This window comes from Falco punctatus, assembly GCF_963210335.1.
Source record: "Falco punctatus genome assembly, chromosome: 3".
In the NCBI taxonomy this organism is placed as follows: Eukaryota; Metazoa; Chordata; class Aves; order Falconiformes; family Falconidae; genus Falco; species Falco punctatus.
Window position 1 is genome coordinate 58,245,006 of NC_137582.1, and position 27,201 is coordinate 58,272,206.

Below are 27,201 nucleotides of genomic sequence, written 5' to 3' on the forward strand. Positions count from 1 at the left end.
CTCATCCTGCTCCTTCGTCGCTCCGCTGCGACGGTCGCGCTGCGTGACGTAGTCGGCGGGCGGATTTGAAATTGAGAGGAAGGTGGCGGCGCCGTTAACGGTGAGGGGTGGGCTGTTGGGATGGTGCTCTCCGTGGCGCGGGGCGTTCCCGCCGAGGGGTCGGGCGGCTGCGAGGTGGGTCGCTGCGTCGGGGCAGAGCCGAAGCTGCGAGGGGCGCTGGGCTGAAAACTGACTGTTCAAACGCGCTTTGAATGCGGGGGGATGTAGTTGTGCCCAGGTCTGCCGCGCTCCTACCTTTTTTTCTGCTGGCGCGTTGACTCTAGCAAACTCTGCTTTTAAACTAAAATTTTGGCATTTTTATAACAAGAATTCCCTCTGCGGTGGATTCCTGGTAAAGTAATGGAAGAACGTGGCGTCTTCCCCAGGGAAAATGAGGTCTTGGATAAACTGCCTAGTTTGTTGGGCCAGAACTAAACTTCTGTTGTGGTTTGCAAGAAGTGGAACTAGAAGCGTGGTCTTGAAATGCAATTCATATTGATAATGTGTGTTGGTAACATTTGTTCTAAAGGTTTTTTGGTTAGCTATAATCCAGTTATTTGAGCCCACCCCACAAATAAAATAGATCTTCTGTAGAGGGCAAAAGCTGGAATTTTTTGCAGAGTTGATTGTATTTGCTTCAAAATCCTACTTGATACCACTGTGGTAACAGTTCAGTACTTCCAGACTGATTTATATTTTGTGCGTATAGTCTGAGGCTATAGCATCTCAGAATAGGTGATTATTACTGTGTTATTCCAGTTATTGTGCTATGGTACTGTGACACATCATTTGCAAAGTCAACAAGCAGGCTCAGAATTAGTGAGTAAGGAACAGGTGGGTGGCTGAAGTGTTAGAAACAGTCGTCATTTTGGTGTGACCTTCCTTGTAGCTGACTGGGCTGAAAAACTTGTCAAGCTGTTTTGCTTTTGGAACCTGTAGGTTAGAAATGACTAGGTATAAATAAAGGCAAAACATTAAGTTTGCAACAAGTACTGGCAATTTCATCAATAAAACTGTTAATTTGAAAGGCCATAGCTGTTGCTACACAATTCTGGAGTCTGACATACAACTTTTTTTTTCTATTCACTTTTTTTGTTAGAGAACCCAGTATTTCTGGAAACTGTCTGTCACACTGGTTGGTCCAAAGTACAACCCTATTGCTTATTCTGACCCTTTAAAAGGTCATTGTGTTGTTTAAAAAAATCAAATACTCTTGGATCCTGGATTTTCCAATACTGACAGATTGTGATTTATGGTTTAGTCACAATGAGACGAAGCTCAATTATTGCCGGAAGCAGCGGTCGGCAATCTATGATGGCACTGAGAGTGCAGGACAGCAACAAGATGGGCCTTCAAACACCTCAGATGTAAGTGCTGCTGATCATCTTGCTAAGAATAAGTATGTAAATCTAATTCTGAAGAGACTGTAGAGTGTTTGAGTGTATGAGTAGCAGCTGAAAAAAATGGGAAAAGCGAGAAGAAAATTTGCGCTAAAGGATATTTGCACAAGTGCTTCAGTTCTGCCAGATAACTTCCTTAATCTATTCGTATACCTGTGACACATTCCAAATTCTAACGCTTTGGTTTTTTACATATTTCTTAGGAGGTGAGTGAGTGTATGTGTGTATGAAGTGTATACTTAGCTTCTTGCAGAAGTAGTTTTGATAATGGGCAAATACATTAAAATCAGTTGACTTTTCTAAGACACTGCTATGCTGAAGATCTGGCTATAAGGCTTACGTGCTTGTGCTTATAGTTTTCTTACATGACCAAAAGATGAAATTATAGAAATAGTCACCTGAATCATTCTCCCTATCCCTCAGGAAGGACAGAGGTACGTTTGGGAAGCTGAGCATGAGCAAACCTACATCTGGAACTTCAGAAAGAAAAGTCAGCTTTTTTGGGAAGAGGTATTGGTAACTTTAGATCTCTGTACTGTAAATTAAAACAATAACAGTCCTGCATAATTTTTAATTTTTCTCTCTTGACAGAGTTTCATTATAGGGAGTGATGGTTTTGAGGCCAGTAGACCTTCAGGTCTGCCTTTTGGCACTCTGATTACTCAACAACAATGCTGTGGAGTAGGAATTGCTTTGAGAGCTGTTCTTCATCTGGGGAATGATATGCACTGCAGACCTTAAATGCTCCTCAATACATTTGCCTGTTTAAGGAAGAACAATATCTCCAATACATTCTGTCTTAGTTTCCTCTTCTCATTGAGATGCAAACCTTCCAAAATTCTGCAGTCTTTCAGCTGAGTTCATGACTTTCTGTGTTCTGATGTCTTGCAGGTTATCTTCTTTCCTAGGACCCAGCTGTTGCAGCAATCTATTCCTTTTAAATATTCCTTAAATATTTTAGTCCTTATTTTCAGTCACCTATATCATTATGTTTCTTCATCTTTGGGGCATTATTATGCTCTGTAAAACTCCATTTCTTTCAATAAACTCAAGAAAATACTCATCTAGGTTGCAGTAAAATCCCTCTGTATGTGTGCATCATGGTTTCCAGGTTGATGTTGGTTTTCCTATCATCCTAAATAAAAAGAAACCTTCAGGCATCTCTTTGCATGACAAACACAAAAGAAACATAAAAATAGCAATTGTAGTCACTTAAACATTGAGAGTTTTTCTTTATGCATATTGTTATAAAAACTGTATTTATTTTTTGTTCTTAGAACTAGTGGGGCTGGAGGTTCACGCAATAGTCAGTATGGTGTATTTGGTACAGAAAAGATCAAGGATCCCAGGCCACTTCATGACAAGGCATTCATCCAACAGTGTATCAAGCAGCTTTGTGAGGTAACTTATTAACATATTCTAAACGTATGTTGTAAGGCATAAAGATACTAATTCAAATATTTTTTTCCATTATTTCAACTTTGTGTTTTATTTAGTGACTAATATGCCATGTTTCTTTTCCTTAGTTTCTTGCTGAGAATGGTTACGTCCATAATATTTCCATGAAATCACTACAGTCTCCATCAGTTAAGGACTTTTTAAAAATCTTCACTTTTATCTATGGATTTCTTTGCCCTTCTTATGAACTGCCTAACTCAAAATTTGAAGAGGAAATTCCCAGAGTTTTTAAAGAGCTTGGGTAAGATCATTATTGTTAGACTGTTGTGCTAAATAGGTACAGTTAGGAATTTAAAAGCTAAGAATTCTGCATGATACCTGAGGAGAATGAATAGGCTTCTTTATTCAGATAAGACTCTGAAGTTACGGTGTTGTGATTATTGTTTCACTTTTGTTTAGCTCTTAAGTTCACTCTCTGATTCTCAGACTCTACTATACACTTTATATTTGAACTTCCAGAACCATGGGCTGTTGGAAGCTTGCTTTGTAATGTAAAATCTAATTGATTATCTTTATTTCTGTTAAACTTTGAAAGACAGACACATATTTTTTTTGACAGACTGTTCTGATTCAATCTGTTAAAATCCAAGAACTAAAAACCAATTTCAGGATGATGGATCCAGTTCATTTAGATAAAAATCATTTTTCCTGTGATTTCTTTCTTTCTGCTTTCAAAGCAGGGGTGGAAATAACAAAAATTACCACTAAGGTGCAAAAAACACAAACTAGCTGCTTGCTTTACTTTTATTGTGTTCAGTAAGTGTTTGAAATCATTAATGCACCTAGACTTCCCAAGAAAGAAAATCCTTTGCCTGTTGATAACAGTGATTTTTCAGTCTCATTAAAGGAAAGTGTGTTGCTTCTGTAGATTTGAGCCCATGATAGCGTCAAAGTGCCAGGGCTCCTTATATGTAGGTATAAATCTGTTTTGTTGACTTCTCAGAACTTAATAAAATTGTATTTTAATCTATGACATTTGAAACTGCTGACCTAACCTAGCCAAAATGTTGAAAAGGCATTTGCTCTCAAGAGACTTTGCTGTACCAATAATGTAACCCTGGATAAAAAGACTTATTTTGAGAACTCTCTTTAAATTGTCTTTTGAGAGCTAGAAAATTTATCCAAATCATTAATTTTAAAAAATTCTCAGGCCAAATGGCTCATGAGTACTTATTTAGAACTATTAGTTTATTGGTAGCTTCTTGTCCTATGTACTTAAATTAACTTTGGGCAGCTGTCAGTCTAAAGATGGAATAAAACCTGCACTTATGTCTTCCTTGATCTGTAAAAGATTTTGAGAGAACATCTTTAAATAGCAGTATAGACTTTTATAGCCTTTGTGTGTTCAATATTTATAGGTAGTATTAATACTTTGATATGCAGCTGTTCTGAAATTATTTTCTGTAATTGCATGACATTAAGCTGATTATCAGCTGCTTTTCTGTTTTCAAAGTGCATTTGACCCAATAAGCAAGATTCTTGCCCTCTAAGAACAAAACCCCTATGTATCAGTTTGTTTTCATGTGTTAAGAAATCCTTCAGGCTCCCACACCCAGTTTGGATGTCTAAAAATGATCTGTTGGACTATTACTCCCTCTTTTGTATTTGCTTTGCCTTTGAGGTCTTCGCCTTACCATGCATCACCTCATGGTAGCAGGGCACCCACTCCTTTTCCTTAGTACTGCAGTGCCCATCTCTCCCCCTATAGTAGCTTCAGAAAGAGAAAGACCGATCTGGCTGCTACCAAAACCAAGGCAACATACTAAGCTGAATAGGAAGGGGCTAAGGAGCGTATGAAGGGATAGTTTATGCTTTTTTTTGCATGAGACCTTCATTGTTCCTAATCTTTGGATATGCAAAAAAACAGTACCTTTCTTTTAATAATTTCTTCAATAGCTAGCTGGTTGAGGGAGGTGATTGTTCCACTCTGTGCTGCTCTGGTGTGGCCTCATCTCAAGTACTGTGTCCAGTTTTGGGCATCTCAATATAAGGAGGACATCAAACTATTAGAATGTGTCCAGAGGGTGACAAAGATAGTGAAAGGTCTTGAGGGCAGGAATAATGAGGAGTGGCTGATGTCACTTGGTTTGTTTAGCCTGGAGAAGAGAAGGCTAGGGGATGACCTTATCGCAGTGTACAACTTCCTCAAGGAGGGCAGTGGAGGGGGAGGTGCTGATCTCTTGCTGATGACCAGTGGTAGGATATGAGGAAATGGAATAAAGCTGTGTCAGGGGAAGTTCAGTTTGGACATTAGGGAAAGGCTCTTCACCAAGCAGGTGGTTGGTCACTGGAGCAGGCTTGCCAGGGAAGTAGCCATGGCACCAAGCCTGTCAGAGTTCAGGGAGCATCTGGATTATGCTCTTAGTCATATGGTTTAGTTTTAGGTAGTCCTGTGAGGGGCTGGGAGTTGGACTTGATGATCCTTATGGTCCCTTGCAACTTGAGATATTCTATGAATCACAAAATGAGAAACCCATGATAATTCAATACAATAGTGCTATAAGAACTCAGCTGATCTCCTTTGATGTACAGGATAAAGTACAATTGAGTTTGTTCTTCCTTCTATGCCTTGATCTATGTGTAAAAACATGCTGGTTTGTTTTCATCACTGTTTGCCACAGCTATTAAAAATGTGTTTTCTTTGCCCTTGTAGGTACCCCTTTCCTTTGTCAAAAAGCTCCATGTACACAGTGGGAGCACCACACACGTGGCCTCAGATTGTGACAGCTTTGGTTTGGTTAATCGATTGTGTCAAGGTAGCATTTGTCGTCTTTAAGCCATGCATTTCCACTTTTCAGGCTGGAATGTTAGTTTCAATACATACCTCAAATGCTTAAAAATCTTTGATGTTTATGTGAAGAAAGGTGTGTGTTCTTACCTGCCATCTGGTAGCTAGCCCTTAGCCTTACTTTTAGCAACTTTTAAACTGAGTTTTTAATATTACATTATGGTATTTTTTTTTTAAAAACCGTGCACTGGATAAATTTGTGTATGAGAAAGGGGGGGGGAAATGATGACTTATACACACATAAAAATATGAAATGTTAAAGGGTGTAATCATGTATTTTTTTCAGTGCAGATCTTCTTGTGACATCTACTATCTTCTCATAAATTTGAAGTCTAAGGATGGAATTTTTAATAGCAATCATTCAAGAGTCCTGTAATTGTACAGGGTGGGGAGGGTTGTGTTTGGGTTTTTTTGTTTGGTTGGGTTTTTTTTTAATAATGGTAACTCTTTGTTGCTGCCAGCTCAGGTCTGAGCAAAGTTTGGAATCTGTGACAGAAGTTCACCACTGCTGAACAGGGCACACATGAAAATCCCATCCTTTATACTGAAGAGACACGTTGGGCTCAGCAAGGCAGTTTGGCAGTGTTGAATGTCCAGTTAATGCCTCTTCATCTGTGCTTTTAGTCAATTTAACACAAGCTTATTACCCTGATGGTGATTGGTCACATTCTGAAGCAGCACCACTGCACAATGCTTGCTGAAATCCTAATCCCATGTTGCTCTGCTGTTTATCATTAGCATTAAACTAATATGAAAACTAATGGAGATCTTCACACTTGTTCTTTGTATGTACCTGTTCCTTTCAGTTGTATGTTGCCATGAAGGAAAATTCACCATCATTTGATGATGGACAGAACTGGGGAGGTGAGACGGACGATGGAATTATACATAATAAGGTACCATAGAAAGTAAACTATCATCAGACTTGTTCAACTGAATATTGCTGTGTGCTGTAACAAAAGAATTTAAATATACAGCACAATTTTAAGTGTATTTGTATGTTCTGTTCAGTTGTATATTCACAGAGTTCTCTAGGAAGTACAGTAGCATTACATAAAAAGCCTGATCAAATTGTTTCCTGCGTAGGCATCATGGCCAGTCCATTGGTGAAGACTGGGTATTAAACTGAAATGCCTTATTCTCTGAGCTGCTACTGTTTCTGTTCTTTGTGGAGAAAGAGTCATTATGCTGTTTGTTTATTGATTTGGTAGGGTATCAGGTATATTTCTCTTTAGCATTTGTGTCTTCTAAGGTTAATAGCAGTACAGTGTAAAGACTGACTTAATTATAAACGTGGTGGCTCCTGCCAATATCTACTCAGTTTACCATTTGAAAATTGGTCATTACGTTTAATTTCCAACCCACAAAACAGGGTGGCAATGTAATTCAGGTACTTAAAAATCCAGCGGTTTTCTTTTTTTCTAATTTATCATAGATTATTAGTACTATTCAGATTTAACCCACAACAGATGTTTGGAATGAGTTGTATGATGTGCCAGAATATTTAATCGGATAATTGCAAAAATCAAACTAAATCAGAATTTTGAACTAAGGTTACAAACCTGACAGTTAACAAGTAAAAATGGTTTTAAAGTAAATGTGTGCTTTTACACTGATACTTTTTAAATTGTTTTCAGCTTTTCATGGACTATTCTGTGAAGTGCTATGAGCACTTCATGAAAGGGAATGATACTTTTGAAGAATTTGATGCTGAAGTGCAGTCAAAATTAAGTAAGTTTTCCTGTTTTAATAAAGTATTTGTGTTACTGGTTTCTTTTCTCCTAGCATCAGTTTTGCTCAGTTTACAAGTGAAAGTGATCTAAGGTAAGAAACCTGAAATTCTCAAGTATCTCTCAGTTACTTTGACTTAATTATTTTTTATGCATTATTACTAGTAGACAGATGGGTCAAGCTCTATGAGCTGTACCTGTGCAACCCTATTGTTTTAAGTTGTGCTTTGATAGATAAGCAGTACAGAGTTTTTCAGACAGAAATTCCATCTATGCAGGTGACTCTTGTCTGTGTCTGACAAAGTTAGCCATTAGAAAAAGTATTACCAGAGAATGCACATCTGATGAGTAAGAAAGTTCAGCTTCTACAAGGTCTGAAAACAGTCTGCAAGAGTTCCAAACTCTGTTGTGAAGGTTCCCATATAGGGTTTGGCATGCACCTGTGTTTGTCTTCAGGCAGGTGGAAAATTACAAATCTTTGAGTCATTCATTTCCATCACCCACAGAAATACAAACAGAATATGAGAACAAGGAGGAAAAGTAGTTCTTGCTTTTTGTGCCCTTCTGTAAAAAGCCAGACTAAGGAGACTTCTGTTGCAAGCTGGAGCCATCAGCTGGAGATGAAACATAAACTATGACTGTTACTAGAGACTGGCATGATTACTTTTTCCTACTAATGTTTGGCAAAAAGTGAGGGAAGTGAGGGAATAGATGTCTCGAGAGGCATGGAAGTATGTGGATGAGAAAGGAGTATATAAATCAGACTACCGTAGTGAAGCTGGAACAGATGACACTTACCTAACAATCACTACCCTGTAGTGTGGACTGTATGAGAGTTTAGAAACTCTGACCTTGCAGGAGTGATTTTGAGCTCTTTTATGATATAAGGACTGAAAAAACTTTTTTTTTTGCTTGTTTTTCTTTGTAATGAAGGTGAGTGTTTTATGGGTTTGTTGGGGGGGTGGGGTGGAGCGGTGTTGTTTTTTTAGTTTAAAATAATTGTCCAGATAATGGGTATTTACTATGGTGAAGCTAAAGCACAGATATTCAGATTAGGTGATGATATTCAATGAGATTAATTTGTAAACACACACCCTTTTTTTTTATATTCCCCCTCCCCCAGAGGATTTATTTCATATAGATGAATTCCAGATAGAAGGTTTAGTAGCTGACAACAAAAGACTTCATGAAGAAATTGCAAGACTAGAAAAAGAAAAGGAAAGCGAGCCGGTTAGTAAATTGTGTCTATGCTTTGTTTATATGGCAGAGTTGAATTTTCTATTCTTGACCATAATTGTCATTATTACATGAACATACTGATGATACATTACAACAAATGGAAAATTATTTCCAGTGCTCTATGATATTTTAATTAAGCCGGGTTATTGCAGACTCTGTACTGTTATAGTACAAGGCTTTTACTGTGGAGTCTTAAGCACTGATATCATGAAGGTATTTTCAGGTAATGAGATCTTGCATTGACAGAAATATTAATAAAATACTTGAAACACTTTTTTTTTCTCTGAACTTCAACATTATCTTTCCAAAGGTGGTATGAGAACTTCATAGGGCATGAAAGCATGGAGTTCAGTGGTAACAATGTATTTTAGAAAAAAATTTTTTTTAGAAGATGGATTCTGCTTTTAATATATCGTAAGTTTAAAAATGGTTTAGTGGCTGTGCAGCTGACAAATTGAGACTCCTGCCTACTGTGCAAAATGTGCTGCTTGTATTCCCAGCTTTCCTTGCTCTTAGTTTTAACTACTTTTTGTGTATTACTGTACTGAAGTTATTAATTACCTGTAGTAAGAACTTTCTTAATGCAATACCTAATGTAAATCAAAGACTTAATGCTGAAATGCAAGAATTAAGGTACAAACCATCCTTTTAGCCTTTTGTTATTTTAAAGATGCTTAACTTGTTTATCTCTGTGAGAGCTAAATCATTTAATAATGTTCTTTAATTTTATATCTATATTATTGAAGTTAATAAATTACCTTATTGTTTTGTCTGAAAGGTAAGATCATTATTTTAGATTAATATAATAGTGGTTGTTCTTTCCACCATTTACTAGGATCGTAGAGTATCATTACGAAAGCTGAAATCATCTCTTCAAGGAGATGTCCAGAAATACCAGGCTTATTTGGCTAATCTGGCATCTCTTATAGCCAACCTTGATCAAAAAATGGAAGGTGTTAATGAAGAAGTTGAGAGAGCAGGTAAGAAGGCCTCAGTCGCAAATGGCATAGTGAAACTAGAAAGAGGTTTAAAATAATTGTAATTCTCTGATTCAGGACAGAGTGACATACTTAGTGTATGATCGTGCTGCAAGTAAACTTTCCAAAATGAATTGCTAGTGAAGAGATTTTATTTTTTTTTGCTTGATAGCTGTTTGTACACCAGAGTAATGAACCACACATCATTTACTTCTAAAAGTACAGAGATATTAAGTTTAGCTATATATGTTATATAAATGTTTTGTGAACTTAGAAATGGAAGTGGAAGCAATGAAGCAGGAGAATGCCCGGCTCCAGCACGTCTTCGATAACCAAAAGTACTCTGTTGCGGACATAGAGAGAATAAATCATGAGAGAAACGAATTACAGCAAACCATTAACAAGCTGACTAAGGAAGTGGAAGAAGAAGAACATCAGCTGTGGAATGAAGAGCTAAAATATGCCAGGAATAAAGAGACGGTATGTGAAAACCCTACAACACCGAGAGATGGCTATCAGTTTTCATGATGCAAGCTTAAACCTGGCATTTGGATTATTGTTAACTTCTTTCCTAAATAATTTAACAACAGTATAGTTATGTCTTAGCAGGCTAAAGTGACAAGCATGTCTTCTGTTTACAGTCTCTGAAAAAATGGGGGAGGTTGCCCCTTTTCTGATATAATCATAATATAAATGTGTTCGGGTTTTTTTCTGCATCATAAGGGGGACAGCTGACAGCACCACTATCAGCTCTCACTGTTACAGCATCAAGAGCTTTGATAACATTAGCTTTGAAATTACTTTGATAATATTAGCCTGAAATTACGTGTGTTAAAATTTCATAGCAAGGAAGCAATGCAACACTAGTGCTTTGAATCAATATCTCTGCATGCATTGGGGGCCAGCTTGGTCCTTATGTAGTTCTAACAGATTTTAAGGTTAAATTCTATTCCCTCAAACAGAATTAAAAGATGTGGTCCTGTAAGTAGTGGGATTTAAAAGCTTCTGCTTTGCTAGATGGAAAACTAAAGAGGTTTCAAATACGTTTTGCATTTGATAGGTTTACCCTTTACCAAGCACTTAATATTAAATTCCTTATACTGTGCAAGTTTGAAGCACAAAAAAACTTGAAAAAATACTTATTTTTTGTGTTTGCATATAACTGACACTCATTAATTAGAAAATAGAGCATTTAATAAACTTTGTTTAGAGGTATGTTCAAGTTAGTTTGTATTAGGATGTGTGGCTATGTGGCATTTCCTGTCAAAACCAATGAGAGAATACATATCAACATGATGACTGATCATTTAAATTATTTGTATTCTTTCCAAGCATGTTTTTATTTCCCTATCAACTAATCCTCAAAAAGTTAAGGCAGGAAAAAATATGGCAGATGAGTAGGGAAAACCACAGGTGAAACCATTCAGTCTCACCCATTCACACTGAGAAACCTTGCAGAGCAAACTCTGAAAGAATCATAAACCAGCACTTAATCCAACAATGCAAACTGCTGGACTGTCAATACATACAGCTGTTGCATACTGTGGCATGACATGGAATCATGTAACTCAAACCTGTTTAAAGTACTATATGAATACTTTTGGCAAAGCTTTTCACTTTAGTTCCTCTATGATTTTTGCCATTTTCTCTGAACAGATCGAAATGCAACTAGCAGAGTATCATAAACTGGCTCGGAAGCTGAAATTAATTCCAGTAAGTGCAGAGAATTCCAAAGGCCATGACTTTGAGATTCAGTTTAATCCGGAGGCAGGACCAAATTGCCTAGTCAAATGCACTCAGATCAAGGTAAGCAGATTTAACACTGAATGTTTCTGTTACCACTCATAAAAAAAAAAGTGTTTCCTTAGAAATGTTGGAAAGGTCTCTCAACCTTCCCATGAAACTTCATTGAAAAGCTTGATTCATTATCATAACTACATTATAGTATAGAAAGGAAATTCAGTATTGGAAGGTACAGCAGCCTAAATAAAAATGGGAGAGGGAAAAGGCGTACAGGGGTACATCTTAGTTCAAACTAACAAACTGCATTAGCCAGATTTTCTTGTATGTGTATTACAGACTTCCCTTACGGAGATCCTAAACCAGACTGAGGAAGAAATTGGGAAAGCTACTCAACGGAAAATGTCTTTGGAAGAAACCTTGGAACAGGTGTGTTAGTAAAGGAAGATTAGGACTAAGATACCACAATGTGACCAATGGCTGCTATGAAGAAAGTGAATGCTATCCCAGCTTGGCCCAGTTTAAATATTTCTGGGCTACCAGGTGTTGTTTGTGACAGTACGGATTTATATGTTTGAATTCTTTTTGAATTGTATTTTCTTGGACATGTTTTCATTCTAGGTGAATGTAATGGTAGCGGACAAGAAAAGCAGCGTGAAAATGCTGAAAGAGGAAGCTGAAAAGCTGGATGATCTTTACCATCAGAAGCTTAAGGTAGAACTTCTTTCAGTTTGATGACAATTAATTCTTAATTATATTGATCTTTGTATTTATACATAAATTTTTGGTTTGTATTTTCATTTTTTTGGACCTCTGCCCTTGCCTCCTTTCATTTCTCTTGCAGGATTCTCATTCTTTTCAGAAATATGAGTGCTACCTTAAGTGAGTCAGTCTTCAGTTTCTCTTAAGACAATCTGGCATCATACCTTGGCAAATCCTGTAAATCATAAGCTACTATATCCAGTAATAAAAGCAGTGGCAATCATCTCCTTACCTCAGGATGTCTCAAAGCATGGGCTTGAAGTGAAGGAGGTCTTAAATTAATAGAATTTGCCCTGTTTGTTCAGTTCATATATAATACACTTACAGTTTTTAGTAAACATGTTTAATCACATTAAAAACTAAGGAAAACATTATTTAACTAAAAGCACATTAAATGTTTTAATGCTATAAAACTGTTGTTTTCTTTGGGTTTTTTCCCCAGTGCAGGAGCTGTCCCTGTCTTTTTCCTCACTTCTAGTTTAACAACAAAATACGGCTCTCTCAGTTAACAACTAAGTGGCTGCTTCAGTACCTCCCGGCTTCTCTAACACCATGGTTTTGGTGGGGCTGTGGTGCCCAGGAGAAAAATGCTTTTTGAACTAAGCTGGTATTTAATAGATCTGCTCTTTCAAATCCAAACTCCTTTGCTATAACCATGAATGGTTATATATAACCATGAAGGGTTACTTCATTGCTAATACCTGCTTAGGTGGCTGAAAGCAATTCATTTCGTTTATTGCTTTCAAAAACACCTGAAATTTAGCTTTTGATCTGGGCTGTTGCACAGGCTTTTCTCTTAAGATGAGCTCATAGAATATCCAGTTGCAACTGGATGATTATAAGAAGACATGATCGTTAAATTGCTATCCATAAGACTTCAGTATTAACATTATTTTTAGATTATGTTTCAGTAATTTGCCAGAATTTCTTTTTTATTTGATGGTGGAATTTAGTTTGGTTTTGTGCATTTAATTGTGTTTAGTGTTAACAGTGTCATTCTCCTCTGAGAGATGTTTACTTACATTTTGTCCTTATCTTTCAGACACAAAAAGGAAAAACAATTTTCTTACTCAAATGTGATTGTATTTTTTAAAGCTAGAAACAGTTGTTCTTGATGTTCCATTTCTAAGCTATTTAAAATATGTAAATAACACTTTGAGATGAATTTTGGAGGGAAAATAGCTGTAACACAGACCTTGAAATATGGTTAGAGAATTGAAGGGAAGATTAGGCTAGTTTTGGGTGGAAGATACAGAAAATGACTGAAACATTTGGTCTGAGGGGGTGTCCTTGGGGTTTTTTTAGTTCTGAGTTTGGAGTTACTTGTGTGAATTCTGAATTCAAGTATTAGGATGTAATAAGGTAATATAAAGGAGAAAAAAATCCTAATTATTCCTGACTTATGCAATTTATTTTTATTTGTTTCCTCTGATGTTTACAGGAGGCAGAAGAGGAAGAGCAAAAATGTGCAAATGAACAGGAACTGTTAGAGAAGCATAAACAATTACTTGAGAGTGGTGTCAATGAAGGTCTCAGTGAAGCCACAAATGAATTACATGATCTTCAACGACAGTAAGGCCCATAACTTCAAGTTTAGTTTTTTTGTGTTTTAAGGACAAAAGCATTTTCTTGAATTCTAACATAAAATTCTTTGGTGAGCAGGTATGTATCTCAGTATATTAGTTATACAAATTCGCAATTGAAAGATGTTTCTCTTTGACACTTTATATTTTGCTAGAATACATCTGCTGCATCAGAACGGTTTTCCACATAATTTTTTCATATATGTGGTTGTAATAAGGAAATTAGTTTGTTTCCAAACTTGTGACAACTACATTTTACACCCTAAAGTCTGGAAAGACTATACTGACTCTATTTGGACTCTAAAGTACTTTGTTTCTTACCAGTTAGCACCATATGCTCCTTTTTCTTCTAAGCTGAGTATTAATATACAAATCTAACTTGGTTCAGCTTAATACTAATGAAAATATTATGTTAAACATGATATATCAGACTTGGTGAAGTGATTGTTTTAGATGTCAGGAATTTTATAATTACAGACATGACTTTCTGAATGTCTTTACTTTTTAGATACCAAGTTGTTATGCAAACAACAACAGAAGAGAGCAGGAAAGCTGGTGATAACTTGAATCGTCTTTTAGAAGTGATTGCTACTCATGTAGTATCTATAGAGGTAAGCTAAAATTTGATATTCAGAATGAAATCTTTCTAGACATATTTGCAACTGCAGTTAAACACATGGAAATTAGAACTTATTCCTTCCAATAAAGTATCAGTTATTTAGTGCTGCTGCACTGAGTCTGTGGAATAGTTACATTTGTTGACAAAACCTTTGGTATAAATAATCAGAACTGATTGTTAAATTTCAGCAGTAACATCCTGTCAGATTTAATCTGCTTCTGGTAGACATCTTTTGGAGAAGTGTTTAACTGAAATCACTTAACCTGTGCAATGACTGCTTAAAATGCTTTAACAGTACAGTAGAGACCATGATAGTTCTAATGAACTTTTGGTAACTCTTTTCTAGAAATATCTGGATGAACAGAATGCAAAAATTGACAGAAACTATGAAGAATTCATGTCTGAAGATCTATTGTCAACCTTGACCAGAATTCTAGACAGTTATACAAAGAAGGCTGAAAGTCTGTGATTACCAAAAGGGTGAAAATGAAAATTTTGCATTTCTGAAGCTCTGGTATATAGTGCCTTCTAAAAAGATGGGTACTTCCTGCGTTTAGCAGTGAAACTGATTTTAAGTGTAAGGAAATGTTTATAAACTTCCTTTTGTTTTGACACAAATACATTTAAGAATTAAACTATATATTTGCATTTTTCTAAAAAAGGCTTTGCTTACACTTCCTCCTTGCAATACATTATATATAATTACATTTGTGACAAGACAACTGTGGGAAAAGCTGAATCTCATTTTTTCTTTATAATCAAATAATTTGTGCTCTTCTAAGAATATTAGTAAGACAAGACTACAGTTAATCTGTTAAAAAAAACAAGACAGTGGACTTAAAAACGGAACTGCAAGTGACAGCACAAATGCAGAGGGTACTGACAACCTGAAATACTGCTACTTAAAAATAACCAGTGGGTTTTGTAAACATTAAGATTGCTAAACACTTCTGTAAACAGGTAAGATTTGCTGAAGAAGTTACACTTTCCTTTCTGGAGTATAGTTTGTGTATTTCGTAATATATGTACCTATTTAGTGCACATGCATGACAGTGCACATCCTTCCCCAAGCCTTTCTTTTAGTGGCAACACCAAATATAAACGTCTTTCAGTCTTCTGCTTGTTCCATGAATCTATGAAACTGCCCAGAGACCGCTCTTATATGAGTTAGGTTTTTGTTAAAAAAATTCTTATCTGAAAAGATGAGCAGTAGTTATACAGTAGTCTAGCAGTAGTTATACAGTTTGAAAGCAAAGTCCTGCCTCTAACTTAACTGCTCACAGGCCCAGATGAAACTCACTGTACTTGTTAAATATGTATATCAGAGATAGCTCTAAGTAGAACAACATATAAATTCTGGGAATTAAGCTAATCACTTGTATCCAACATTAGCCAAATCTACATCAAAATGGTCTACAATGAGTCTGCATTCTTGTTAGACCAGCTGAACAGACTCTATTTGATTTTATTTTTTTTCTCCTTCAGGAAAGTAGCAGTAAAATTAGGTTTACATTTTTTTCAAAGTATTTGCAATGAAGCTCCCCATACACTATCTCTTGAACTTGTACTCCCTTGTTCAGTGCTATGTGGAAGTAGTACATTCTTATCTACTCTGTATATACCTTGTCTTTAAAAAAAAAAAGACACTTAAGTCTTGGATAGTTTAGTTTATGAGGTATTTCCTAATAAAAGTACTGAAGTATGTGAGTGTTTTTAGAGTTCAGTGATGAGTATCACTGATTCAAATATACAATGATAAAAGCAACTTTGCAGTCTGTTCAAAAGTTCTTAGTAGCTGATAGCTAAATGAAGTTGTCCTTAATATTGCGTATAACTATAGAATTGGAATGAAATGCAGATCCCTACAACAAACTTAAGTTGAACCATCTGAACAGAGGCTGCAAATAGAAACCGGATTGTCTTTAATTCTAGGCTATTTTTGCAGAGCATATATAAAACTCAGTTGTTCTTAACGTAGTGTGTGAACCTTCTGGCTCTGGTATGAGTATTTTATTTCAGATACTTAATTAAAGCCATTATTATCATAGCTTCTAACTTTCTGTTCTTTTGTGTTGTACTCCAGAAGTTTAATATGACAGCTATGAAAGTTTTCTAACAGGTGGATAGTACTTCTGCTTTCTTCTGTTGTCCTCTTTTATACAAACTCTTACATTTTTTTCTGTTACAGCCTAGTCATTATCAAATCTGTTCCTTCTCTTTAGAAGCTTTTTTGTGATCTTTCTAATATTTTTGTTATCTAAAGCAATATTCTAATAAAGCAAAACTGTGAACCATACAAAATAATCACTTTATTTTTAAATATGTACTTATTTATGGGTTATGCTCTCTTGGCTGCCTGATACCTGTTTGTTTCTGCTTCTGTAACTAGCTGTTCTTGTGTTTATTACTATCTGCAGGTTCTTTGCCATGTGGAGTAGTCAGTTGACTTGAGTAAATGAAAGCAAAATAAATTTAATTTCCAAGGACCAATACTAACCCAGTGGGAATGGGTTAAAGAATCAAGGTTCACAAAGACCTTCCTTCATGTACTGGCAAATGTGATATTTTGAAATTGGAGTAGTCTGAGTAATAAAAAGTCCACATTTGTAATGTTGGCAATGTGTTTTTGTTATTGGGCTGAACTATTGGTCTGTGTGTCAGTTAAACTGAATTGACTTTAGAACCAGCTTGGGCCTTGACCTAGGTCCTATAAAATACAATGGGGATTTTTATGTTGTAATATAACATAGATTAACATCAGTCAATTTTTTACTAGGTAGTGCATCTTGACATTTTAAAATTGAGGGAATTTTTCAATGCTTCTTGAATATACCTCCTCTTGTATGATACCAGAAGTCAGGTAGCCATTTTTTATTTGTATTCTGGAATATGGCTTTTAAATTTAGACAATAGGCACTAGAACATAATTACTGCTATTGATTTTGGGTTTGTTTCTTTTTACCAGACTGTAAAATCTTAATGAGAATGTACCATTGGCACCTACACATTTCAGTAGTAAGAGTAGTTTGTAAATTTTTTGGCTTTTATATGGATACAGTTCCCTTATTTCCTGCTAGAGTATCTTTTGTACAGTTTAGTTAATATGCCTCACATTTATGTAACTTTTATACTCAATAAAATTTCTTAAACCTGTTTCTCTGAAAGATAGATTATTGCTACAAGTATAGAAACATGACATAAAAACTACAATTAATGTGATTTTTTCCTGGAGGAACTAGGTAATTATCTTAGCAGCAAATACTAATTCCCTTGCTATCTTTGCTGTTAAATGTGCATAGTATAAAGGAAAAATAGATGTAAACATAGAAACATCTATTTCCTATAAACTGAAAGGAATAAAAATTGTTTTAAACTTTTTCAAAATAGGTGGCTTTTTAAAAACTCTAAGGAACCAAGGTCCAGGCTACTTTGATAACCAATTTATGCGCATTTTGCCTTTGGCGTTAATCTTCCCAAGCAACCATTTGCTAGCTTAAGCATTAAAGGGTACTACTCCACATGACCACTCTATCTGATTATTTTTTTTACCTGCTTCTAAAAAAATAATACTTGATGCTGTAGAAGCATGATAGAACTTTGTGTATAGCTTTGTTCTCTTCCCTAGAGTGTGTTATTTTTCAAATTCTCTTGTCAGAACTCATATTACTGTCATGAACTGGGTAGTTGTTTTTGGAGTACTCCTTGAGTGCATCATGTGAGCCTGGTAAGGCTTTTTTTTTTTTAACTTTGCACTGACCATTCAGCTCGTGTATGAGGCTACTAGGACCCTTCTCGCTGGTTTTGCCAAGGTACAGTACCACGTGTCCTATGCAAGTCTGTAGTTCCAAGCTGGATAACAATTTGTTGATCTTTGTTGGTTCTGTAATAGTTCTAATATTGTGTACTTTGACTTTTAAGGTGAGTTCTCATCCCTGCTCCACCTTTTGTGGTAGAATCGAAAAACCATGTATATTTTGTTTCTTCTTTCTGGAAAGACTACAATAGAAAAGGCCAACAGACATTCCCTTTTCAATAAGAAGGGAAACTCCCTGCAGCAATGCTTTATAGTAAAAAGGAAGTTCATGGTCTTTCATGCCAAGTGACTCTAGGTGAAGCAACAGATTTTGTGAACAAGGGTACTGACTACTATTTGCCTGTCTCTGCTCCACAGATTATTTGGTATGTAAGTATTTTGAACACTGCGAAGAACCTGAAAAGACTAGATATATTCTTTCCACTCTTCCCTGGGGAGCACTGTCGCTTCCTAATAACTTGGAAACCTTAATGTCTCCTTTCAAGTCAGTTAACCTTCCTCTTTTGGCACTAGTATAGAATTAGGGAATTGACCCGTGTTTTTTCAACATTTGCTCTCCAGATTTTTGGCTGTGAAAAGGTCCTGGCATGATGAAATAATGTATTGTTGAGGCCTTTTACCTTGCAAAGATCTCCATATTGCAATAGTCCATATAGGACTATTGTATCTTCATTGGAGTTTTATATTTTAGGTGCTTGTTGAATGTTTTTGATTGTATCCACTCCTTAAAAAGGAGCCCCTGTGTTCTCACTGGATGAGGGACTGTTGATGCCTTAGTCAATGTCATATCTCAGGGAAGTGCACTGACATCTTCAGTCCTGTATCAGGAGGTTGGCAGAGGCTGCTCAGTCAGCATGAGAAAATTCTTAATTTTGCAGGCTTTTTCTGTAGAACTTGTTTACAGGATTTTTCAAGATGTCAGTTCGCATCAGTACAACAGCAAGATCTGGCAAAAGAGTATCTGTGTGTAGTTTTGCTGTTTTTTCAGATTTCCAGATTAAAAAATTACAAGAGGAATAAAAGGCAACTGTTACTTACCACAGGTCAGGAAACAGTAATAAATGCCAAGCAAAGAAAATGCTTTAGATGATTTATTCATACTTGAGACTGTCCTTGGTACTAGTCTGGCCGTAGGGTACTATATAAAACATTACAGGTGCGAGGTCTGTTGTGCCCTACTTGCCTCCAGAGAGTGGACCTCTTGTGAACTCCAGTTCATAAGGGTCTCCCAGTTCCAGTATTTGCCTGAAGCAGATTGGATCACATGTCTGTCTACAGGATCACTGACTGCCTTGTCCCTCCGTTCCAAAAGTCCTCATCAACAGCTTCATGATAACAAGGAGTCTTTGTGATGTGTGGTCTGTATAGTGTTTTCCCTAGCACCTCATGCATGAGATCAGTTGTAATTGGCAGTGTCTTACCTGATCAGCACTTCAGTCTTAAGAACCCTTTGCACAGGGCTAAGATTTAAAAGGCAAATGAAATTGCCTGTCATTCCAGTTTCACCTTATTGAAATATTTACCGGTTTGGCAAGAGTCCAAAGCAGATGGAAAGACAGGTGGTGATGGAATGTGTAGAAATACTTTGAAAGAAGCAAGATGTATGGAATTTTGTTTCACTCTTCATAAAATTCATACGAATGAATTCATATTTATTTAGAATAGTGAATGCCTTTGTATTAGTAGAAAACACATGGCCCTTCTGAGAACACAGCGCTAGCACACACACGTGACTATTTGTGTACCCAGATGAAAGTGCTTTGCCTGGAAAAGAGCGTCTGGAGTCACGAGTTCAGCAAGGGGCATTACATGACATTTGAAGTGCAGAGAGGGCACCAAAGTAATGGGCTTCACTTGACTAATACTGTACAGTGACTTACTGTCCTTTTCCCCCTCCCAGGGGTTTGGCCCTCAGCTGTAAGGAAGCCATAGGGAAAGCTGCAGAGTAGAGTCACACGAGACAAGGAGAACTACAGTGAGAGGTTGCACTGTTCAGGCAAGTGTAGGTTTTTAAGAGGAAAACTACCACCTTGAAAGATATAAAACTGTACAGGAATAAACAAGAAACCAGAGAATGGCAATTCAGCATTGCCGAGGCTCTCTTCCAGCAACCAGCAAAACCCAAACTTTCTCACTGATGTAGCTTATGACATGTCCAAACCTCAGCGCAGCACCTGAGGGACCATCAGCTCTCAGACTCTCATGGAGAGGAAGGCTAAATGGCAGTTTATTGAAAGACACAGGCACTTATATACAAGTAGCAGAACCAGCCCCTTCGTGGGCAGTTTTCTACTTAGTTCCTACATTTCTGTCACAGCACGTGATCTTCAGCATCGGCACATCCCTATGCTACTACAATTCCCCCCTTCCATGCTAGCAAAGATACAACATTAAGTGCATTGGTGATGATGGTCAGTCATGTGAGCCAACAAAACATACTGTGCCTCTACTGTGTCTAAGCGAGACTTAATAAATGCTACTAGTCTATTAAAAATGCAAGGTCCAAAAGTTAAAAGCAACATCAGAATAAGAGGACCAGCAAGACTAGATAATAAAGTAGTTAGCCAGGGTGATTGGTTAAACCAGGATTCATACCCTGCTTGCTGCGCCTCATGTTCTCGTTTGCGCTGTAGCAAACCTTCATGCAATTTCGCTAGTGAATCTCTAGCTATGCGTGTGTGGTCCGCATAACAGCACTCTTCCTGCAGGGCTGCACGGAAGCCTCCTTGTTGTAAGAAAAGAAGGACTAGGCCCCGCCTATTCTGTACGACCACCTCCAATAACAAGGATAGGGATTTCTCTAGGGCTGAGATAGATCGTTCAAGTCTTTCTAAATCCTCATCAACTGCTGCACGCAAGGAGCTCCAGCCGTTCCGTTATTGAACTAGGGAGGTGATGCCAGTTGCTGTTCCGGTGATTCCAAGTGCCATGAGGGTTGCGACCGTTATGGCTGTTATTGGCTCCCTCTTGACCCGGACAGGTGATGGTTGTTTTTCCCAGTGTGCATATGTGTCCTCCGAGGGATGATACAGAATCCTTGGCATAACTAAGACTTGGATACAAAAATCAGTGATGTTATTAAAAAGTTCAAGTGATACACACGGTACGAGGCCCTTCCTGGAACAAATCCACCACCCTCCTTCTTCGGGAATAATCCATTTGACATTTCCACTAAAGGGCTGTTGAGAGATGTTATAAGCACACAACGAGACCCAGCTCCTTTTCACCTGGCCCAGACAGGTTCCCTCCCCCCTGATCGCTGACATCATGAGGCCGATACTAGACTTCTCCCACTTAGATGAACCGGGGTTATCCTCCGTAGATAAATTATAGGTGCCATTCCAAGCAATACCTTCATAAAATGGGGATTTGATGTCATAGCAGAGCCAACAGGGGTTAGTGAGGTTTGGATTAGATTCATTCAAGGTCAAGTACATCATCTGCATCATGGACCAAAGGGGATAAGGGTCAGTCGCTTCGGGAGTTGTGTCAGGGGTGCAGGTCTGTGGGGGTAGAAGCCCTGAGATTACTATGTTGGGGCCTAGGGGCTGAGGTTGAGGGGTGTACCGTGGGGGTTCTTTTAATAAGGGTGCCCCTATCAGTACCTGATGTCCAAAGCATTACTCCTCAAGTTTGGCCAATAAACCAAGCTGGATTGGACGGGTTAGTGATGTTTATCCAGAGGTACCTACAATTCCCACGATGCCATACTGTCCCACCATCAGTTTTAGAAGGGGTCTTACAGCCAAAGGGACCCCACATTACTGTAAGAAATCTATCAGGTTGACTCGAGGTCCATGCTGTGGCAATAGTTTCGCAACCCCAGTAGGCACAATAAAAATAACCAGGGGAATTACAATAACTTCTACCGGGATTTGAACTTGGGCACCGATATGTATTCCTACCCCCAGTGTCCCATCTGCTACTGTTACTAGCACAATTCGGGGCTCTCCAACCGTCCAGTAGATCTGGGCCCATCAGCTGACAGACCGTGACATTGAAGGAGGGAGCACCCGGAGTCACTATAGATTGTAGTATTCGTGATTCTTGAAGTTGTATCAGTGTCCAGTTGTACAGGCGGTCACCGTTGACCAAGGACACCAAAACCAGTAGCAGTGCTAAAAAACTTCGGATCCCTCCTTTTCCCTGTTGTATGTCGGTTAAAGTCCTCCCTTTGTTAGTTCGATAGACTGTACCCTTGTCTTCCTTATCTAGCAGTGCTGAGTGTGTCCTTGATCTCGCTCCCCTTGGGCTGATGTGCCTAGGCAACCAGTCTACGTCAGGTAGTTCATTGCTGGCTGCGTTATCACACTTTTTTGAGTCTTCCTCTTCATCTGAACTAGATGAAGGGGGAATTGCCACATCCGAATAACTCGGTGGCTGTTCTCGCTGGCACCATGTTTGGGTGTTATCCCCTGCTTTGTCTATTCTGCTCAATCTGTCTTCGCCTTGCCTAATAGCCTCCTGTAACCATTTTGCTGATATCCAATCCTTTTCCTTCTGTCCTTGCTCCTTTTCTAACTCTGCCAACCGTCCTTTATGTTCTCTATCCTGCACGCTACTTTCTTTTGCCTTACCCCTTTCCTGCTGTTCTTGTTCCTCAACTTTTAATCTCCGCATTAAATTTGCCAAGTCATCTGTTGGGTATAAGTTCTTTTGTTCCCGCTTTGCATTCTTATTTTCTACCGGATAGCATTCCGTCTTTCTTTCTGATGGTGGGCTGTCCGGTAGATTACCCGGTGGACTAGGAGGAGGACTAGGAGGTTTAGAGTCCCCTGCTATTGAAGTGCCCACCTGCGATTCCCGATTTATTCCCGGAAGCCGAGGACGCTCCGTACCAAACATAGATGCTCCCATATTTCGCAGCCCATATTTGAGCCTGTTCACGGGTTTTTTTCATAGCACAACATATCTTACCCCAGGTTGAACCCCACGCCGTCGTGCCCGTTTTCTCAGATTCCCAAATTTCTTGTTCAAATTTTTCCCACAGTTCACAACACATAATATCTTGCGGGTTAACAATCAACCCTCTGCCCTTCATCCATAGGATGATTTCCGTTATATCTTTCCGCGGGCATTTTTCCCCTGCCTCCTTCACCCATTTTCTCAATACCTGTACCACGGAATCAACATCAACATCTTTTTCTGGCTTCATTGCCCCTCCAGAGGTCCAGTGTCATCCAGCACGCTGCCTTCCAGGATCACGTCAGGGTCACCACTTGATGTAGCTTATGATGTGTCCAAACCTCAGCGCAGCACCTGAGGGACCATCAGCTCTCAGACTCTCATGGAGAGGAAGGCTAAATGGCAGTTTATTGAAAGACACAGGCACTTATATACAAGTAGCAGAGCCAGCCCCTTCGTGGGCGGTTTTCTACTTAGTTCCTACGTTTCCGTCACAACACGTGATCTTCCGCATCACCACATCCCTATGCTACTACATCTCACCTGCCTGATTACCCAGAAGATATTCTTCAGGCATTTTATAGTAGGTGCTGAGCACACAAATGCTTAGCCTAAAAGCTCTTTAAACCCTAGCTCTTCTGCATGTGCTACAGCAGAAATTGTGACACATGCTTACAGAAAAAGTTGCCCACAGTGCGAAAAACAGGCCAATGGTTACTGTGACACCATCTCAAAATCTGGAGTATGGGGCAATGCCTTGCCATTTAGACATCTAAATGACTAAGCAGTCAACTGGTCTTGCCTGGCCCGATTGGCTTGGACTCCATGGTGCCACTGCTACTTGAGCTGGTGATGAAGGCGCTCCTTGATGGTTCAGGAGAAAGCAGCCAGGGTAAGGGGAAAGTGCTAAAAGCCAAGGTGATAGGAAGAGTAAAAGGAGGAAGCAGTCTTCCAGAGAAAAAGCAAGTAATATTGAATCAATATCAACTTGAATTGAAAAGTGTAATGTCCCACATATGTAGTAGGACTTCTTCTGTGACAACATACTTACGATGTTTTCCTATTTCTTACACCTCTTACAGGACAGAATGATTCTTTACAGAATCATTTAGGTTGGAAAAGACCTTTAAAAGCATCAAGTCTGTTAACCCAGCACTGCCAAGTCCCATCACTAAACCATGTCCCTAAGCACCGCATCTACACGTTTTAAACACCTCCAGGGATAGTGACTCTGCCACCTCCCTGGGCAGCCTGTTCCAATGCTTCACCATCCTTTCAGTGAAGAAATTTTTCCTATCTCCAATCTAAACCTCCCCTGGCACAACTCGAGGCCATTTCATCTTGCCCTATCACTTCTTACTTAGAAGAAGACACCAACACCCTCCTTGTTGCAGCCTCCTTTCAGGTAGTTGCAGAGAGCACTAGGTCTCCCCTGCATCTCTTCCCCAGGGTAAACAACCCCAGTTCCCTCAGCCGCTCCCCATAAGACTTGTGCTCCACACCCTTCACCAGCTTTGTTGCCCTTCTCTGGACACACTCCAGTACCGCAATGTCTTTCTCATAGTGAGGGGCCCAAAACTGAACCCAGTATTTGAGGTGTGGCCTCACCAGTACGGGGCGGGGGGGACGGGGAGGGGGACGGACTGACGATCACTGCCCTAGTCCTGCTGGCCACACTATTTTGGATACAAGCCAGGATGCTGTTGGCCTTCTTGGCCACCTGGACACGCTGCTGGCTCATGTTCAGGTCCTTTCCCACCCACCAGGCAGCTTCCCAGCCGCTCTGCCCCAAGCCTTAGTGTTACATGAGGTTGTTGTAACCCAAGGGCAGGACCCAGCACTGAGCCTTGTGGAACCCCATGCAGCTGGCCTCAGCCCATCGGTCCAGCCTGTCCAGATCCCTCTGCAGAGCCTGCCTGCCCTCCAGCAGATCAACGTTCCCCCACAACTTGGTGTCACCTGCAAACTTACTGAGGGGGCACTCAATCCCCTTGTCCAGATCATCAATAGAGATACTAAACAGCACTGGCCCCAGCACTGAGCCCTGGGGAACACCACTTGTGACCAGTCCCCAGCTGGATGTGACTCCATTCACCACCAGCTGGGCTCGGCCAGCCAGCCATCTTTTAACCCAGCACAGAGTACACCTGCCCAAGCCATGGGCAGCCAGTTTCTCCAGGAGGATGCTGTGGGAGATGGTTTCGAGGGCTTTACTAAGGTCCAGGGAGACACATCCACAGCCTTTCCCTCATCCACTATAGGTAGGTCACCTTTTAATAGAAGGAGATCAGGTTCATCAAGCAGGACCTGCCTTTCATAACCCCACGCTGGCTGGGCCTGATCCCCTGGGTGTCCTGCATATGCCACGTGATGGTGTTCAGGATGACCTGCTCCATAACCTGCCCCAGCACCGAGGTCAGGCTGACAGGCCTGTAGTTCCCTGGATCCTCCTTCCTGCCATTGTTGTAGATGGATGTCACATTGGCTATCCTCCAGTCATCTGGGACCTCCCAGTTAGCCAAATGACTAGTCTTATGACTTGTAAGAGTGCAGTTGGAGGGAGTTCTTCAGACATGGTCTTAAAAAAAAAACTTTGCAAGCATAACAGCAGCAGTATTCTATTAAAATATTAATGCTTGAAGACATTAATCTTATACTCCAACAGCTTTTCCACAAATGAAGAACTGTTTTCTCCCAACGTGTATTTCTCAGATACATGTTTTCATGTACTCATTCAAGAATCATTCCTGTTTCTTCGTCTTTCAGGGGAAGAACATTTTTAAGGTTTGGTCCGTCCTCATTCATTTCCCGTGAGAGATGTGACTCTGGTATTCACAAGATGCAGTGTATTGCTATCAAACTTATTTCATGACCACTGCTCTTTTGGCTGCAGCCATTTGTCCCTAGTGGATGAATGGAAAGAGTTTCTTGCTAGTTCGCAGTTCACTTTTCGCAGAGGCCTGGTATTGCCACATTTTCCCCCAAAGAGTTCTGCAACAGTCCTAGGAGAGCTGCCAGGCTAAATCCTACAAGTATCCATCTGTTACAGATTTGCTAATAAGTTAAGATTGATTGACTTTATTTGATTGATTATTTTATTTTATAAAATAATTTTATAGAATAGAAATACAGAAGGATAAGATATATATTTTAATGAAACTTATATAGTAAAAGCTGCTATGAGATCCTCTGTATAGTCTCGTACCAAAGCCAGAAGAATGGGCTAGAATCATTGTTAAAACTTAGGTAATAAATTTAGGGTTTGAAAGGTTTCTTTGTATTTGACTAGTCTTCTGTATGTAGAAAGTGTATTGAAATGTCAGAATATAAGATGAATGGAAACTGGGGAGAGTTGACTGGAACAGCTTGTTGTTACCTGCCAAGAAACCGTGAACTTTAGTAAAAGGTAATTCCGGCAGGGGGAGATCGCGACCACCGACTCATATAACACCTACCCAAATCGTACCCCAGACCCATTTCTGGACCTTTCTAAGCTCTACTGCGCAGAATTGGATATGGAAGGAGAATATGTTAATGATTTATAGGAAATATTATGATTATGCATGAATATTTAATGAATATGTATGAATAACTTCTATATATGGTGTCTGGTTTTGAGACTTGGCGTGCATTGATCGTGAGAGGACTCACTCACGCACCCGGCCGTCAATAAAGAAGTGTCTGCTTATCTACATCACATTGGTGTCGATAAGTTCTTCATTCCGAGATTTTGGTAACACATCTAGTCTGATATCCTTCCAAATATGGCTCTGGAAAACAATGCAAAAAACTCAACAATGATCAGATATGGGATTATTTGTTTTCCAACTTAAACTCTTCCTACTCAGTAATATTTGGATTTTGTATGTCTCATAGTAATAATTTCTTTATTTATTCTTTCTAGCTCTTTATCTCCTTTGTATTCGTACAAAGAAAAAATGGTTTTGAAATGTCACTGAATCATTAATTCTCATTACGTGAAAACATTTCACAGTTCAGTGAAATGTTTTATGAAAAGTGTATTTTCCTATTAGTTCTGCATGTTTTTTAATACAACTACATGTCTATTCTTCTTGCTTTATAAGATAGATTGGAAATTCTGGATTATCTTTCCTATTTTTATACTTTTAACCATAATTTCTTAGTT

At 38.8% G+C, this 27,201-nt stretch overlaps 2 protein-coding genes across 4 annotated transcripts in view; one reads left to right on the forward strand and one right to left on the reverse strand.

The window, feature by feature from the left end:
- Positions 1–16,950, forward strand: NDC80 (NDC80 kinetochore complex component). 3 transcript variants are annotated; one of them, XM_080381384.1, is made up of 17 exons: positions 1–100; positions 1,301–1,406; positions 1,863–1,949; positions 2,717–2,840; positions 2,966–3,138; positions 5,551–5,653; positions 6,492–6,581; positions 7,323–7,416; positions 8,539–8,645; positions 9,490–9,634; positions 9,906–10,111; positions 11,288–11,437; positions 11,711–11,800; positions 11,993–12,085; positions 13,575–13,705; positions 14,225–14,327; positions 14,682–16,950. In XM_080381384.1, exons 2-17 carry the CDS (start codon positions 1,306–1,308, stop codon positions 14,802–14,804), a joined length of 1,920 nt encoding a protein of 639 aa, XP_080237510.1. In that variant the 5' UTR covers positions 1–100; positions 1,301–1,305; the 3' UTR covers positions 14,805–16,950. The 3 variants fall into 3 exon arrangements, with proteins under 3 accessions (XP_080237510.1, XP_080237511.1, XP_080237512.1); XM_080381385.1 differs by lacking the exon at positions 1–100 and adding an exon at positions 150–174; XM_080381386.1 differs by lacking the exon at positions 1–100 and adding an exon at positions 217–858.
- LOC308061434 (uncharacterized protein) overlaps positions 15,975–27,201 on the reverse strand; it is a 15,557-nt gene continuing 4,330 nt past the window's right edge. The window contains exon 2 of the mRNA XM_080381392.1: positions 15,975–26,824. Within this exon, the coding sequence (XP_080237518.1) occupies positions 21,777–23,006 (1,230 nt within the window). The 5' untranslated portion in view covers positions 23,007–26,824 and the 3' untranslated portion in view covers positions 15,975–21,776. The remainder of the gene's footprint in view (positions 26,825–27,201) is intronic.